The 18,524-nt window shown below is 37.1% G+C and overlaps 1 protein-coding gene across 14 annotated transcripts in view; it reads left to right on the forward strand.

Annotated features, from left to right (window-relative positions):
• The window catches only part of CDC42BPA (CDC42 binding protein kinase alpha), a 184,477-nt gene that overhangs the window by 74,336 nt on the left and 91,617 nt on the right, over positions 1 to 18,524 (forward strand). For all 14 annotated transcript variants that reach the window (XM_048297409.1, XM_048297415.1, XM_048297411.1 and 11 more), the window contains exon 6: positions 481 to 629. In XM_048297409.1, the coding sequence (XP_048153366.1) occupies positions 481 to 629 (149 nt within the window). The remainder of the gene's footprint in view (positions 1 to 480; positions 630 to 18,524) is intronic.

Consider the following 18,524-nt stretch of genomic DNA (forward strand, 5'->3'; position numbering starts at 1 on the left):
GTGTTTAATGGGAAAAGAAGATGGTAGGAAAAAAGGAAAGGGAAAGTCTGGAAATCAGGGCAACGTAAATGAGATTATAAATTAACACACTTGTTTCATTTTTATAGGTCTGTGCTTTAATCTTTTAGTCCTTTTGCATGCTAGCAAAGGGTACTGTTTTCATAAGGGAATCCAGAGGATCTAAATATTTCATGTTTGGTGATGGGACTTTGGATGAAGTTGATACTATTTTGTCATGGCTTACTGTGTTTGGGGAGGTATAAATATGAAAAATATTCAAGGCTAAATGTTAAACTGCAGCTGAACTGACTACTGTTTTCAGAGCATCTAAGCATCTTGCTTAGTTTTTTTAATGTCCTTAATAATTTTTGCAGTGAATTAATTTTTATGCTTCAATTAGTATTTAGTCTCTTATTCACTCAATAAATTGTGATTTTTTTCGCCCCCCCACTCTGTTTTCTTTTCATTCCCACTGCATAGTACCTGGTTATGGATTACTATGTTGGAGGAGACCTGCTTACGTTGCTCAGCAAGTTTGAGGACAGACTCCCTGAAGATATGGCTCGTTTTTATTTGGCTGAAATGGTGATAGCCATCGATTCAGTTCATCAGTTGCATTATGTTCACAGGTAAGTAATTTGAGCTCCAAATTCCTGTTGGAGTTATGGAGAGTTACTTGATAGAGTGAAACTAGTTCCTTTTAGAGTTTAAGTTGGTAACAAGTACTTTCTGTGACAGTAAGCACAGCAGAACCGACCTGCCCACATGCTGTGGTTATTGGAGTTGTTGCTAAACTTGTGCCATATCATCAGAGACATGAATGAACCTCTGAGTGCACCTCATGAACCTTGCACACTGGTGTGTTTGAGAGTTAATGATCAATAATTTATAAAAGCAAAGCTGGAAACCTGTTTGTTTGTGAAATATGATCAACTTAGAACAGGTTTATTGAAAGGCCAAATTCTGTTTCTTCATTAATCTGTTTGATTTATACTGAAGCTCAAAACACACCACTGTCTGCTTTGAATTTTTTTTCAGCATCTTCTTTTGGACTTAAGGATATTGTCTTTAAAATAAAGTGAGGGCAGCTAAATGAATGGAAGTACTTAAATTGTGGTACTTATCTTTACCTTGGTGTATATATATATATAAAACCAGACTGTGTTCAAAGGAAAATATTAAGTCATTTGTGTCTAGCTTTTTTGGAGACCACGATTGATTTTTCCACAAAACTAGCATCATCTTTTCCTTGATGTATCATTCTCTGCTGAACTCCATGGTAATTCTTGTATGCAAAGATTATCTTACAAGAGGCAGAATCTTCAAATGCACTCAACAGATGTACTCGACTCTGACAGAAGTCAGGAGGAAAACTCCCATTCTTTAAGCTGAATCATTAAGCTGGCAGAATGAGCTCATTTGATACATCCATCTATCGCCCCTAATTAGAGTCTGTACTAACTATGCCTTCTTTTACTGTTCCCACTTGACTGCTTCATTGCAAAAAAGGTGTCTGTGTGGGAGGGGTGGGAGGTTAGGATTATTTTTTTGTCCAAAAGGTGTATTGTGGTTGCTTTTGGTGTGTTAGTGGGCTGTGTTTTATTTCGTTTGCGATTCTGGCTTGTCATGAGAGAGCTGTAGGTGGGGTGGTGCTAAATTGCAAAACACTCCTCTGGAATATTTTTCCATCGGCTAGTTTTGCTAAAGAGCTGTGTCTACCTGCTAAAGAGAGCTTTGTGATAATGTCTCATGGAAAAACCCAGAGTACTGTCCTTGAGTATTGAAGATTTGAACTGTGTTATTTCTGCCTTTTTTGGTTTTTTTTGGGTTTTTTTTTTTTTTGGCTTAGGACCTGGTGTGAAAGGTTTTTGCTTTGAATTTAATTTGGATCTAATTCTTAAGATGTGTTTGTGGGTAAATTGGTGAGACACTATCTACTGTTGCCAGGTCTTTTACCCAGTAAATCTGCATATAGAGTAGTAACTCTCTTCAGAAGAATAGATTCCTCCTACCTTTTCCTCCAAACAGATCAAAATCTTTGTAATTCAGTACTCTTGGTAAGTAATGTGCAACAGATGTGATGTTTCCATCCTCAAACAGTAGTGTCCCCAAGATGAAATAGGTGCTGGTGTAAAATTTGGGATGAAAATAGTATCATTGCAGTTGAAAACAGTATGCTAATTATTGTGCTTGCATATTTATTCTTTTTTTCTTTTTAAAAACGCCCCTATGCATTCTCAGTCCTTTGTTGTTTGATTTGTGGTGTTGCCAGTGAGCTTCACATGTTCATAAAGTTCTAAATGCTATTTTAGCATTTTATCATTAGTGCTGCTGTAATACAATGCCTGTTTATAAAGGTATGTTTGGCAAGATTAAAAATGTAAAGAGCACTTGAGTATATGTTAAATGATCAGCCTTTGAAATGAGACCTGTTCCACTGTTAGTTTTATTAAGATGTTTGCAACTGGTAAAGCAAAAGAAAGGAAAAGAAAACACATCATCTAAATGCCATTAATGCTCTTTTCCTGAAGGCTTAACCATGGTGGCCACATCCTTTCCTGGGAGTGCCTTCCACACAGCAAAGGATGTATGAGAAAAAGAAGGAAATAGTGCTAAAAGCTGGATTAATGTAGCAGCTGCACTAGTGGTATTTCACATGAATAGCCAATGTGCATCAGCATTTGATCTGGGTTGCTGCTACTGAACTAGAAACCGTGCTTTAGGCGTATTTTGGTCAAGGTTCTATTCACACAGTAAGATAGCAGATTGTTTTGTTTTGTTTCCTCTTAGTGCCCCAGTTCTTTCAGGATAGATTTTCACATTAACCATACATAGTGATGTACTTTGATGATAATTTTCTGGTTTTCTCTGAATGTTTTTTGTACTTTTTAAAAATGGTATTTCTGTTTTCCTTCTAAGTGTGTCACTCCTCTTGTGTCTTTCTAGCATCAATCACTTATTTGTTGTCAATCACTTTTGTTTGGGAGTGAAGCTGATTGCAGTGGCTGTTTGTGTGCCAACCACTCTGATGTCAAATGCAAGACACTTTTCTTTCCTAAAGTACATAGGCCAAGGTTCTGAAATGTCAAATACAAACAACCTCAGCATTACTTAAATTGCAGTATTTCAAGTTTTCAGTTCCAAATTTGAATGCTATTTCTGCACTAGCATTGTGGGATTGCAGGATGAATTTATAGTGGGAAGGAGATAAAAATCTAGATATTAATAAAATTGTGGAGATAAATTGCATGGTGTTTTCGAAGCTGTCTCCTGGTACCTCATGAAATTAAGAAAAAGAAAAATTGCTAGCTAAAAATAACATCAATACTATCATTTTTTAGGGTATTCTTAATGTTTTCTCAGGTTTTTTATCCTCTTTTTAGTTTCAACAAATATGTGATTCAATAAATCTTGGATAATTTTTTATTTCTGACTAATTTATTTCTGTGAACAAATCTTGTAGTATTTTACCTGATAGCTAAATGATGGCTCAGAATGTAAACAAAATGGTCTTTTCTTTAGTATCATAGCTTTTGCCATTGCTATGAATTCACCAGCACTGGCACTACCAAGTGATGTTGACAGCTCCAAGGCTAGCTTTAGAAAGAAACTTCATCTGAGTTAAATATATGTGCAACTGTTCAAAATGAGAAAGAAAGTACATATTTGTATCTCTCACAAATGCACAACTTGGTTGGCAAGCTTATACCTAACCCTGATACTTTCAATTACAAATTTGTACCAATGAAGTGATTCTCGCTTTTAGGCCAAGGTTAAATATTATCTTGTGCCAGTTCTCTGCAAGCTGTAGTATCATACAGGGTAAGATTTCCTATTTATTAGGAATCAACATAAATTTGTCTTTTTTAATAGATAATTTTAGCACCTTTCTTTTGTTTTTCTTTTTTTTTCCCCCTCTGAAAAAAGTCTCTACATGCATTAATATTATTTTATTTTCGAGGTTGTGTTGTTATTTAATTCCTCATGGCATATGTTAAAAGCTTAGATTTGCATGCAGTATCAAATATCCAAGTGTGGACTGCAGTAAAACTTACCAGTTTAAGCTAGGTAGCTACACTTTATTTATGCATGTTGTGTTACCTCAAACACATGAAAATTGTTTTTCCTACAACACCGTCATGATTTTATTGGTGAACCAGGTTTTCTCTCAGTTTTATGTAACGTATAAATTCTTAATTTTGTCTAAATCCTGTAGAGTAAAAAAGGAATGGAGAAGGCCTGGCTGCCACAGGAAGCAATTTCCACTGAGAGTTGCAGAAGATGCCCTCTGGACAGGAGCTGGTCCTGGGCACACTCAGTGTGCCATTGGTGGTTTTGCACATCCCTGTACTGTCTGTGCCCCTGCCTTTTGTGCTGTCTTCCAAGGTAGCCCCTCAGTAAGGGTGCATCTAAGTCTGTCTCTGTCCTAAATTTAATTTGGGACATTACAGCTTCTTGAATAGAACAGAATTATAAGTGTTAATGTGCTTAAATCATTTCCATCTTGACTTTCTTTCCTCCACTTATTTATTCTGTGCAGGGTTGCATAGGGATTCAGGGCAGAGCCAATTTGCAGCTATAGAGTGTTCAACATTTAGGCTCATGATCCTCCAGACCACTGCAAAAACACTCATTTTAAATAGTTTTCATATATTGGCACACACCCACATTAAACAGTCATCTCTTTCTATTGACTGGTAAAACAATCCTTAGTTACCTCCTTACTAAGAAAATATTTTGGAAAGATGATGAAACACCTGTGTTAATTACTATTTTTGTTGGTTAAGTTTATGGAGGGTAGTTAAGACCACAGGGCAAACTCTTTAAGTTACATACATTTTGGGTATTGTCTTTTGCATGTGAAAAGATAGGCCTGCAAAGCATAAACACACCCACTTCCAGAAGGAATGTGAGATTATAGTTAGCTCCATCAGTGTGTTTCTGGATTTCTGGTTGCTGCTGTCTTTTAGTTGGAAGGATTTTAGCATTCTAAACCACCAGATACCTTTTTTATTTTCCCCCTTTTCTTTCAATTTTCTCTATCAGCTTCTGAAATTTAAGCTGAGCTTCGCTGGAACGTTTGAATTCTTAAAATGTAGAGCGGCAGAATTCTCTGAGGAAGTGACATCCTTTCTGAGAAATACTGAACATAAGGGAATAAATCCATTAGAGGCATAAAAGCTATTCCCTATCAAGCCAGCCTCTTTGCTTTTAACAGGAAGGTACTATTTGTCCTCAGCAGAAATCATCTTAGGGACATCCCTGAAATATTTACTGTCAGCAGGCAGCTGAAATCTGGGATCCTTTGTAGGATCCATTTCACTTTCAACTATAAGTTTCAGTGCCAATGTATCCATTTTTGACTTGCTGAATAAGTGGTTTTCTGTCTTCTGGGTGTATCCCATCTTTACTGATCATTAATTTGCTTAAGTGGAAAATGTAGGGGTGGAAGGCCCATCTTGGGAGTTAGCTGCATTGCACGATGTGTCTGAGTTGAGTTGGCACAAGGATGAGCCAAGTGCTCTGGCCTTTGGTAAAGTGAGCCCTCATTGTGGGTTTGAAAGAAAGCAACATCGTATTTTAAATGTTTACCAAACTTTGCAACAGACATAATGTGGAATACACACATGAAGATGTCCTTACAAAGTGCTGAGAGTGAAGGAAACAGGGCTAGAAATATAAGGAAAAAAATAACATAAGATTATTTTGATAGTTGCTGAAAATGTATTGCTTTGAAATGTGGCATGGTTTAGTTTTACATGGAAAACTGCAGGACAGAAAGTTATTTTAGTGAGTGTTTGGTAAGCCAATGCTTCCTTACAAGGTATTCTGTGACAGAGGTAGGAGAGCTCTGTGAGTTGTTTCCGCTCTATTTTTCCACTGAGGAGGGGCTGGATACAAAGGTTATCTGGGCCTTCATTCTGCCCTGTGACCCTCTATGGTACAAATGCTGGCAGCTGCTCTCATAGTGTGCCCTCGGGGTGGCACCTGACCTGTGCTGAGGACTGGATGAGGTTAATGCTCTTTGACTACAATTCATTGGTAGGATTTCCAAAGGAGCCTGCCATGACCTAGAAGTATTTTGAAATAAAAGGCCCACAGATGCTTGGAGTGCCAAGAGCTACTGGATCATACTGGCTGTACATCATGGAGAAGGCAAATGGTTTCCCAGAGTGTCTAGTGGGAGTGTTAATTTGAGTGAAAGCTTTATAGTGGGTGACTGAGCTAGTATGGATCTATATGTATATTCTGTGTTATTCAAGCAGAAAGAGCTTAAAAACCCTAAATCCAGCCCCTTAAGCGACAGTAGCCTTGAGTAGTCCTTTCAGCAGAGGTGCCTTTACAAATGTATCTTTGGACCTTTTTCCTCCCATTGTTCCCCTCTACCCAAGCTCCAGGCATTCCTTCTTCCCTGCTGAAACAGATGTTTGTGGCACTGTGCAGGGAACTGAACAAGGACACCAGGCCAAATGAGAAGTAACTTTACATTTTAACTAACCTGGGTCAATTCTTCAATCTTACGGAGGAGGAGAATAGTAGGAAGTTGCTTTAAGCCGGTCTTCCCAATAAAATCTTTGTTCATTACATTGTGCCTGTTTCTCCCCTACATCCCTTGAGTGGTGCTTGGGATATCTGGCACTGTGATTTTAAAGAAAAAGGGGCATGAGAAACAGTTGGAGTATCATAAATGTATGATACCCTCAGCTTACAGTAAAACCTTCCCCTTTAATGTTTGACACTGACCTCCTAACAAAGGAGAGTTGTTGATTACTGTCAGCTGAGGAAGGCTGGCAACTCAAGGAGTGCACCCCTGCTTTATTTCTGAGTCCCCACCCATCCTTTAGCTGGTACTAGTTCTCCTTCACTAGAAAGGAGACTCACAGGAAAAGGAGGAGTGTGTAGATGAAGAGTTTCTACTTTTCCATGCCGGTTTGTGCATCTTCTGGGTACGATTCTTGAAAGGCAGATGGATGTGAGCACTCTGCCAGGTGGCATGTAATCCCCCTTAGGTAGGAACTCGTTGTGGTTGTCATAAAACAGCAGTGTTTAAACCCTCCTAAAAGTGAAAATGAAAGAGATAGACTAGAAATAGAATTGGATTGGAAAGGGTCCTTTTTAACTCTTAACGGGAAAATTACTAATGCCTGAAGTTTTCTATAGAAAAACCTGTGGTCTTCCCTTCCAAGTAATAATGTTTAAAGCAACACTTAGAGGATACTAAATGTGACAGAACATTCCAAAAGCTCCTGCTGCCTCTGGAGTAAAGATTGATTTGACTTCTTTGGTGTTCGCAGAAGAAAGGTCCACATTAGAACAGTCATAGCTCTGACATGAGATCTGTTTCAATGTTTAATGAAGTTGGAGGTGTTTACAGAATTTAATAACTTCTTTTGAGGACAAAACATTCCCATTTGCAAGCTGGTTTCATGTGAGTTAAACTATAATTTTACACTCATTCTTTTCTGATTGTTTCAGACCTAGGAATACTTTTTCCTACCGCTTTCTTTGATATCCAAATTCAACATCCGAATGTAGGACAAAACCATTTTCCTTATTTCTGATTTTTTTGTCCCAGCGACTGTTTGTTTGGTGGCCAAGATAGAGTTGGTAATTAACTTTCAGTGATTTTGTTGTTGTTTATTAAGTTCAGAATGAGGCAGGCAGAAATGAGGATGACAGTTGTGTGATAGAGTCTTCATTATTCTCAAGTTTTTTTGTTGTATGGAAAAGAAGCTATCTGCCTCATGCTTTGTCTTCTACTGACCTTCCATTTCATTATCCCTTTGTGAACACAGGATTTATTTCATACCTACCTCCTTTCATAGTGTCTCTAATTTTTATTTATTAATACCTTGTGTGTTCCTCAAGTTCCTCCTTGAAATGCCTCTATCTAATTTATGTGCCCTGTGTTTCCTTTTTAGTATTTGAAATACAATTGAGTTTATATTATTTGATTACATAAGATTAGAAGCTGCACAGGACAAATTCATTATCATTATCTGACTTTGAGTGTCATGTAGATTTGTCATAGCATAAACAAGCAATAGTAACTTGGCTTTAGAGTCAGAAATTCCTGCAGTGTTCATATAAAGCTCTAACATTGAGATGCTTGAATGTATTATAAGAAGTGTTTTAAAGCCTGGTTTCTTGCTAGAGCATTCTTCCCAGTGAATATTTGGTGGATTTGAAGTGAAAATGTCTTCGGTATCTGAACTTTCAGATCTGACAAGTAGAAATTTGATGTTTGAATTTCTGAGTTGAATGGCTGTTGCCTCAACCACTAAATGGCTGTTGCCTCAACCATTTCCTTTTTTTCATAGTAAATTAAGATAACCTTGCAAGATATCGTATTATAAGATATCCATGCAAGAATCTGATTCATGAAAGGGCAGTTAAGGAGGTATCAGTCCAAATAACCTTGTCTGCAGTGAAGCTGTTCTCCAGTAAGCATTTCCGTCTTGCATTTCCAGAAGACCTGCCATTGCATTGATAGAGGAGCCTACTTTGTGATCCTAAGAACAGCAAAATATTGCTGGCTTTTAACTTCTTAAATGAGAAAAAAATAGGTCCCTTAACATCCTGCAAATTAGAATACTGCTTACCAAGCAGATGCTTGCATAAGGTCAGGCTTGGTTCAGTTGTGGAAGGTTCTGTGGTTGGGGTCAGGGAAGCAAGACCTTGTGGAGCTTTATCTGAAAAGTTGTATTAAAATCTTTATTGACTCAGGTGCCGTGATGTTTGTGCTGTTCAGTTTTTCTTTATTAGCTATTTGGGGGGGCAGCCTTTAGCATTTCCTTGTGCAGCAGGAAGCAGTGATATTGCTGCCACTGTAACTCAGTAATTCTTAATCAGATACAGTGTGTGAAGCCCTGGAAAAGGGCATTAGAAAGGTACAAAGAGAAAACACTGGCTTAGAGGAGAAGGGAAAAAAGGGGAGGCGGGACTAAAATCTGATCTGATACAGTAGTAGCAAAGTTATGTCTTCTTCATATAGGAAATTGAACTTTTAGCACAGAAAGGAATGTACTTTTATGTAAGTACAGCTCCTTTAGAATTCGGCTTAAGTTTAAGAGCTGAAAATTCAGGCCTTAAGTTCCTTTCCAAGGTATTTTTTAAAATATATATTTGCTTTTTTTTTGTTTTTAAGTAAGCATTGTGCCTTGTGCTTTGTGTCTAAAGAAAAAGGTTTTTTACATATGCAAATTGAATATAAAGGCTTTTCCAATAACACTTCTTAATGAGTGTAATTTTAGTGTGTTTCAGCAAACAGTATAGACTATTTTTCTAATTATTTTTAAATTTCTGAGATGTTTTTCTGCCAAGCTACTGCAAGTACTGCATATACTGGGATACATTTAGACCAAATGCATTTCTTCCTTTGTAGCCTCTGGCTACAGTTCCTTCCTTAGTCTGTTGCTGTCAGGGGTTTTATGCCAAAGTCACAGTGCTTATTATATTTGGATCATGCTTGTCAGTATGGTTTGTTTGTTTTCTAACAACAACAAAAGCAAAAAACACATACTGAACTATTTATGTCATATGTCTGTTGCTGCACGATATGGTGGAGAACTGTAGACATATGCTTCAAGCTTGGTCTGGCTTATTCCTGCACGTTTCCTTGCCTTTTGGTTGGAATAAAGATTATATTACAGGCTGAACCTGCCCAAACATATTCTGAATGCCTTATGGGATGAGAGATTTTAGGACATACTTTTACTCTTTTCCTTGATTTCTGTGTTGCAAGCATTAATGTATTCTTTTAATATTCTTTCCCCCAAATTATAGTCTTTTTGCTGTGATTTAAACATAAAGGCTTATCTATTAATTGAGCTATTGTTTTTTCTTAAGAGTTGCTTTAAAAAATTTTAAAATATTCCTATGTTAAAGGATGAAAAGAGAGTAATCTTCTAAAAGAAGCATATTCTTACAATCTTCCTCAGATGCCAGAGCTATCATAAGCTGACTTAAAGCTAATTTTGCATATAAATATTTTGTTACGTTGTATTTATACAAGCACACTTCATTTTTAATATGCTTCCTTGTCTATAGGCAGCAATGTTTTTAATTAACAAAAGATGAACTGTTACCAGAACTGCTTCCATACTGATTAATCTGGTACACCAAAATCTTTGTGCAGCTGCAGCTGCATGTGCAGGGCTGGCTCAGTGACTGAAAAGAGGTGACTTTACAGAGGGCCACATGGACACAGTGATAAGCAGAAGCCATGAGAGCTTTACAAAGCTTTGCAAAACCAAAGAAGCAAGAGATGAAAGTTGTCTCACAGTAACTCTTGACAATGAGGTGGTGAATAGGGTCAACTGGGCATCCCATTTAGGTATATTGGAGTTTTACACACTCTGGGAATTAGAAGATAGCTTATCATATCCTCATTTAATGGGTGAAGAAAGCGGAGCACAGGCATTGTGAAAAATAAACACAGTATGTAATTTCATGTGGTGGGCATATTTTCAATTTTATGGCAGAGCAGTAGAACTGTGGAGTTTGAGTTCAGGTTAATTTTGTCTCTGACATTGTAGGTGTAGTAACAGCCAAGCTACAGCTGAGAGTAAGTGGAACTCTAAGATTAGAAATACTTCCAAAAAGGCAAGTTAGGTTTGGGGACTACAATAAATAAGGTAAAATAAGAAATCCACATGTGCTGTATTTCAAAGACCGGTTTTGATCAGGGGACAGTGTTGCAAAATAGAAAGAAGAACAGGAGAATATAACATTTCTTTATGTGTGCATCTAACTTTAAAGAGTTTAGTAATGATGAAAAAGAGCTAAATTTCTGTACCACATGGTTTTGGTTTGTTTCATACTACTGGAGCTACAGTTACATTTTGGCATATTTGGTAGCCTGAGTGGAGTTTCTTTATATTTAAGTTAAAATTTTAAGGATTTCTTTTACAGATAAGAACTTTTGAAGTAGTGTTTCATGCCAATGTTGAGTATGGTCATTCTTCAAGTTGTTGTTTAATCTTAGAGTTGTCAGACAACTTGATAAAACTTTAATGTCAAGAATTGTAAATATTATATGAGATGACATTTTGGAAAGAACTTGTGTTCTAGCTGCAGTATTTCTCACTCTGCTAGAATATTCCTCCCAGTGAAATCAAGAGCCATGGTTCCATCACACTGTAAAGGTACAGATGTAAAATAATAATTTGGTGTACTCAGTTCCTTCCCTATCACTTACAGCTCTTGGTGTATAAGAGAAGTTTCTGCTGTTAAACTTACCAGGAAGGTATTTACATTTTACACACTTTTAAGTGTAATCTGATTTCTATTATTATAGTCTTCAGTTTAGTAATTTCTGCATGTGTGATATTCCAGTCTTCCCTGCTGTTACTGCTGCTTTTCAACTTTGTGATAGCTACACCTTTTATGAGCATGCATTTATTTTTGTGCCAAGTTTTAAAGCTAAAATGTTAAATCAGTTTCAAAAGTGATCCCAGAGGATCAGCACTAATAATGTCCCTCTGATTTTATTACCTCTTTCAGCACTATGCAGTCATCTCTCCTTCAGTCAGTTTATTATCAATACCTTTCCTAGTACTGTCATTTTTTTCTTTCCATGGCACTTTCTCTCATGTGAGAAAAATTAAAAATATTTTAATATGGAATTGTGTCTCAATCCATAATACTGTGGCAAACATTACCTGATCGTGATGAATTGTGCAAACAAAGGAATTCAGATTTTGCTCCCAGTGCTTGCATGGTATAATGTGGTATTCCTCGTAATCATTCTAAGTATTACACATTATGTTTAAGGAAGTGAAAGTTGTTTAGTGTCAGTATAGTCCACGTGTTTTCTGCCTGATTAATTGCAACAGCTCCAAATAGCATTCTCTTCCTACTCATCTGTATCACAAAGCTGGTATTCCTTTTAAGAATGTAAAATCCCAAAAATGGTAGAAAATTTAAGTAACAGAATTATGATTTACAGTGACAGTACTTGTCAATGAACTCAAAAAGAAATTACTGTCAAGTCAAAACTGCTACTTAAACACTGAGTCAGCCTTTGTTTACCTTGTTTCTTTAAAACCATAGTTTTTGGAAAATACTTGTCTGAGAGTCTGTATTACTAATGTCATGGTTGCTTTTGACAGTCAAATGCTTAGGAGACTTCTGAATGCTGAAATGTAAAACCAATTGAATATTCTAAGAGGGATTAACTTGTCTCTTGCCAAAAAATTGGAATCTGAGTTCTGAGGATGTTGTGGAAAGTAATGCAGTATTTGTGTGTTGTGGTATCTGATTCCAAACCAGGCCTTTGCATCCCTGCTCACAGATCTAATTCCAATGAAAGAAAACTGATTTCTAATAAGTTATGATGTTTGACCTTTACAGTCTATGATACATTTAAAAAAAAAAAAAAAAAAAAGAGGCTGTCATCAAGAATTATGCCAGCATCATTAGAAACACAAACACAGAAGCTGCTCAGTGCAATTTCCCTGGGGAGATAGGAGTTATGTTATCCCACTCTGCTTGTTCCATCATTTTCCTTCTTTTTCTATGAATATGCCAAAATTTAAAAATTTCTGTCCCATAATTTTTTAAAGTATTTATTAACTTCTGTACTTTGCCAGTAACTACATGAATGCAAAACAGATTGCTGATTTCCCTACTTAACCTTTTGAATGTGTTGCCAGAATCCTTCTATGTTCGTGCCTGGCAAAACTCTGCCTGTCTCAGTGTATTTGTCTTCCTTCCATCCAGTGTACACTAACTTGAATGTGTGTATCTTAAAGTGTCTTGATAAAACTAACATGAAACCTCTGACACACTGGAGCTCTTTTGAGGATATCATATAGGAAAAAAAATCTGGATATTCACTTTAGCATCAAGTGTGTGTCTTCACGTTGCAGGTGCTGATTTCTGTGGGTTAGAAAATATTGTGTAATGTTTTGGCTGTGCTTGTGTGATTCAGATCAATAAGGATTTCACAAACTTGTTTTGTCTCTATTATTGCCCCTCAGTTCCCCAGTACCAGATTAGTGCAGTGTAACATATGTATAGAATATTATTAGCAGCATCAAAAGAATCTTCTAAGCCCTGTTCTAGAAGGAGTGATGAAATAATAGAATTGTTCTGAGAATATCAGGAAATTCCTGTTGTCACGTGATAACAGAACATCTTGAACTGGATTGAAGTGGTTTCTGGTATCCTCTTAGAAATTTTGACACAATCCTGGTGTAGTTCTTGGGTTCTGTTATGATTGAGATTCTCTCTAACTGCTCTGCTTGAACACATTGCAGTAGTTACTGAAAAGCAAATGTACATTTAAGGTAAGAATGCAGCTTGTGTGTGAAATAGTTGTGATACACATGCTTGTGCAGGATTCATACTAAAGGCTTTGACTTAATTTGTGTTTTATGGTAATGAGGATTCTTGGCTGAAAGTATCTGATGGTGAGATACTAGTTTGTACAACATTGAAAAAGCACCAGTAATAATCTTATTGAAATTGGTAATCACATTAGCATAATAGATGAAGTAGAACTCTGAATGCCTTATCTTCTGTGTGTTACTTTTTTAGTACACTTCTAGTCTAATAGATCTTTTTGAACCATGATTTTATTTCAGTGAACATTTATGACATTCAAACCTCAGCTCTGGGCAGGCAGTACTTTACCACTGTTATGTAATTTTATATGCTCCTTGGTTCCAGATCCATGAGAAGAAAGAAGATAATTTACATAGGCATTTTAAGCAGTGTTACATTTATTAAAAGAACCAGCATTGAGCTGGCTATCAGTTTGACAGGGTGTTGGGCTGTCTTATCTTCACTGTGCTTTTGCCAAGGAGGGTTGGATCAGATGATCCATGTGGTCCTTTCCAACCTGGTATTCTATGATCTGTTTAGAATAGGTCATCTCAAATTGAATACTAAAAATTTGATATTTAAATAGCAGCCATTGCTTTCTGATGTTTCCACACAGAATAGGCACCTGTATTTGAATCTGTGGAAAGGAGTAGTGCTAGGCACGTGGGTAACTTTGCTAACTTAGGAAGCATTGTTTTCTCATAATGCTTTGGTAAGGGTGTCGATAATGTCAAGAACGGTGGAAAAAATGTCTCCATTTTTTAAAATAAACACTCTGCTGAAAGCCATTTGGCTGGTGGTGAGTTCAGAAAAGGCTCTCCTGGTTGGAGCTGAGGCACAGGCACCAAGTAGGAATGATCTTTGATTTCACACTTCTGAATAAAATTCAGTGAAACATTTACTTTTTTTTTATTCACACTTTTCCTGAAGCAGATCAGCTATAACACGTGTCCAAAGAAAGTTTTTTTATTAACTCTGCCTGTGTATCTTGTTAGTAAATCATTTATAGATGCAACAGGTGTACTTGCTAGTTTAAGTTTGAATTTGCTTTCCATTTGGTTTCCAGAGAAAAAAGCAATGCTTGAGTCTCAGCAATAATGATTAATTCATCATTCATCAAGTCACACATCCCTCAATTTTCTAAGAATTAATGTCAAAACTAGCTAAAACTGCTCATTATGCAAGTTCTGAAGTGCACCTTCTGTAACATTACGTACAGCCCACGACTTACTGTCAGACTCCTTGTTAACCATTAGGTGCACTGGAGCCAACTGATTCTACTTAAACAGGCAAGCAACAATGAGATTAACTGTAGGTTAAGTGACTCAAAATAGCAGCTTTGATCCTCCAAGTGACCAGCAATTTAAATGGTGAGGAGACCAGACAGAAAATAAGCATGGGGTTGAGGGAAACAAAGAGGGGGAAGATAGGAGTGACTTCTGAGAGCTTGAGGGATGGTGTGTGTGTGTTGTACTCTTGAATATTCCTAAATAATTGTTTGTTCTAAGACAGTATTCTCTGACTTTCTTTTAAAATCGTGGAATTCTGAATTGTGAACAGCTTTCACTCAGTAGCTGCAGTTCTTCATTTGAATCTCTCTTTAATACAGCGCATGTAATTGAGGCACATCAAATCAGTCATATCCTTAATCTGTAATAAAAAAATAAGCAGTGTTGTGAAATGCGTCATTTCCTAGTATATGTTCTCTCATTGTAACTTCTTGATATAAATTCTGGTGTTGCATTCAGTGATAGGACCTAAAACTGAAAAGGCTGGAATCACTTTTCCATAGTTTACTCTAAGATGCAGGCTTGTGGTTCACCTGGGTGCTTCAGCAAACTTGACTCTTGCCTGAGCACCAGCTGACTCTTACCACCCTGCCCTTCAGCTGTCTGCACAAGGTGCTGCTTTTCAGCATTTTCAAGACTCAAAAATTCTCTCTCTGACAAGCTCCTCCTTTCTGCAGTTAACAGCTTTTGTACGAACATCAAATGTGAAAAAGCACAATAGAAAAAAAAAAAATTGGCTGTTACTAAATAATCAACAGGCAGGCTAGGAATTTGAAGCACATCTTCACATCCTGCTGTTCCCTGTTTTCTGTCCTTTCCATTCTACTTCCATTTGTGTTGATGTTCTACAGCAAAGAAGGGTCAAGGAGCTGGTCTTCCTGAGGAGTAAAAAGTCCCAGACTGTGTAACATCTTGCTTGGTATCCCATGGTCAGATGAAGGATCAGAGCCTCAGTCTCTTACAGAATTCTCACTCAAATTCTCTCAGTCTGAAAAACAGACAGGGTAGAAGAACCTCTGAGGATAGTGTGTTAAAATGAAAATCCAAACCCTTATTATATAGGCCAGAAATCTTACTTTGAATGTATTTTTAGTGTCAAAAACGAAAGCACCCTTTCCTGACCCAAACCAGCAAAATAAAAGAAAAAAAAAATCTTTTAAGAAGTAAAATGTTTTTCATTTGGGCACAGGAGACTTCTGGAGAGTCTCCTAACTCACCTTGCAGTCTCCCTGAACATGGTCAGAAACAAACCTCTACAATTTCACATGGAATTAGTTTAACACAAATGAAAAGCTAATGCCAAATAATCATGTACAATGTATCTTCTTTTAGCAGTCAGGGTGGGGTTTCTGACAGAAAAACTCTTTGCCCTGCTTCTCTGTACTGAGGTTTGGGGAAGGCCAGTTGTGTTCTGATGTGCCCAGCACGGCCGCTGCGGTGCAGTGCTTTGGGGCTGCCTTCCCACCCCGACTCCAAAATGAGCAGCAAGGCACAATGTTTACTTTTCACCCTTTAAAAATTATTTTGGAGTCCTGAGTGATACAGCAAATAAAAAACTCACATCATGGGAGAGGTGAGAGGATTTTTGTTTCTTCACTTCTGCTTTCCGTGTGGATTCGCAGCCATTTATGTCCCTCTTCAGCTCCTTCCACTGCTGGGTTCTTCCACCCTGTGTGCTGTCCTCCCTCTGGAGGACTTGGTTGAGGATTTCATGAGAGGGTCATGATGTGATTTCTCACATGGCTGTGGAACAGCACACAGAAAATGATGCAGTCCTGTTGCTTCTTTCTTGTCAGTATACAGCCTTGCCTGTGCACACTCCTGTAAGGAACTCACTCTTTTTCTTGCTGCCTCCAGCAAGGCTTTGATTCAGCCTATACCAACATTAGTCAGGTTGGTGGTTGACATGGAATGAATAATGACATGAAATAATCTAAATTTCCAGTGCAATACAAATTTTCTTCCTTCCCTTGCACATACGTAGGTGCTTTTACTCTCCTTTTCTCTGTCCCTAAAAACAGTCCCTTTGCATTTCTTGTCTTCAATAGCAGTATCTTCTGCTGTATTTAACAACTTGTGAATAGAATTCCTTCAACACAGTATTAATTTATTTTTGTTTTCAGATAACCAAGAGATAATAAATATGATGCCATATTTGCAATACAGGAAAGAACTTGCTCAAGCTGAGGGGAAGCAAGAGAGATTATCCTAAAATTAGTTTCATTATTTCAGGACTAGTAGGTTCTTTGCTTCTCACTGTTCTACTTTTTACTTACTCACTTGGAAGGAATCTTCTTTCCTATTAGCATTTAACCTCTGTACTGTTAATTTAGGGCACAGTTAAGTAGAAGGCAGATTTGGAAAAGCTATACTTTTGTCTGTTGTTTTTGTTCTCTTCTCCCACCTCCCCTTTTTTCTTGGAGAGGGGTAGATATTCTTAACAACACTGACTTCCATTAAAAAAAAGAGGAATCCCAAGTATCTGTGTAACTGCTGAATAAACCTTTATTGGGGGAAGGACAAAGAAAGCAAAGGTTCTGTGCAGCACATTAAAATGGCTGTATAGTAGTGTTTTTGGAAACATTCTTCTTCTGCTGCGTAGTCTTTCAAAAAATATATGAAATCCAAAGGCCTTACTAGCCTGGGAGTAGAGCAGTAAAATATATAGGATATAGCAGTGCTTCTTCACATATTGCAAGAGCTGTGGCAAGTATTTGACATATATATTTGTTTGCTTGGGATGGCATTGGTTTTCTTCTCCATGTAAACTATTTTTTTTAGTCTCCAGGGTTTACTCGCAGCTTTGTATCTTATCTTTGTTCTGTTTCCCACATAACTCAGGAACAGCAAACAATTCATTTAAATTATGTAATGTGCTCCCTATTCCTGAATATTTTATGTGTCCTTAAAGTATGCTCTACTTTCTTCTGTGTTTCCCCCCTCCCTTTAATACATTTTTAGTAGTTTTTTATTGCTGATCAAATAAATGGATAGGGGAGAGATAAGATCAACTTCATTTTAAGACTGTATATCCTTCTTTTGGAAAAACGAAAAGCATTAAATATCTCAGAACTCATCTCTGCACAGATCTCCTTTTCCCTCAGCTCCCTTAATTCTTGGTGTATTTATATCTGTGTATTTTTTCCTGGAGGAAGATAGAAAAGGACTAAGGAGGAGTTGCTGTGGGGTGCAGTATGGACCCAGCAGGTTAGTTTGTTTCTTGATCAGTCCCAGAAATTTTCTAGTGATTTGCAACTAATAACTTGCTTAAGCTCAGGATACTTATAAATATCCCTGATAATTAAAATACATGTAGGTGTGCCCTATATATGTATAAAGATATATATATATATGTATAAAGATATATGTATATGTATAAAGACGTATATATGAATATATATTTAAAAAGTGTTAGATAGTCCAGACAGCTTCTGAGTGAACACTCTTCTGTGAATTGCTTTCTTAGTGTCATCATTGGATTTAAAAAAAATTAATAGGTAAAATACTTTTTAACTGTTGTTATCAAAACCAGTACAAGTCCTCAGTTTTTGTTGTCTGGTTTACTCTCAGAATTTTTCAATGCCGTGAGCTGTTTCAGAGGCTGTGTGTGGTTGTACTGAAAAGCAAAGAGCAGAAGCTGCATATCTAAAATGAGAATCAAAAGGAAAGAAAACATTTATCTGCCTAGAAATACGTGTTAAGGTTTTTTAGCATAGGTAGTAATTTACAGTGCAACAGCTGGGCATATTCTGGATTCCTCGTTAGCCTCTTCTTTCAGGATTTCTTTGACAGATGGCACTCACAGATGGACATAACATTCTTAAGGAGCTTACTCTTTCTACTCCCTTACCCACCAGTAACTCATGATACTATTAGAAATCTAAAAGCTTTGACATGAATTAGCCT

Source organism: Corvus hawaiiensis, chromosome 3 (genome assembly GCF_020740725.1).
Source record: "Corvus hawaiiensis isolate bCorHaw1 chromosome 3, bCorHaw1.pri.cur, whole genome shotgun sequence".
Classification (NCBI taxonomy): Eukaryota; Metazoa; Chordata; class Aves; order Passeriformes; family Corvidae; genus Corvus; species Corvus hawaiiensis.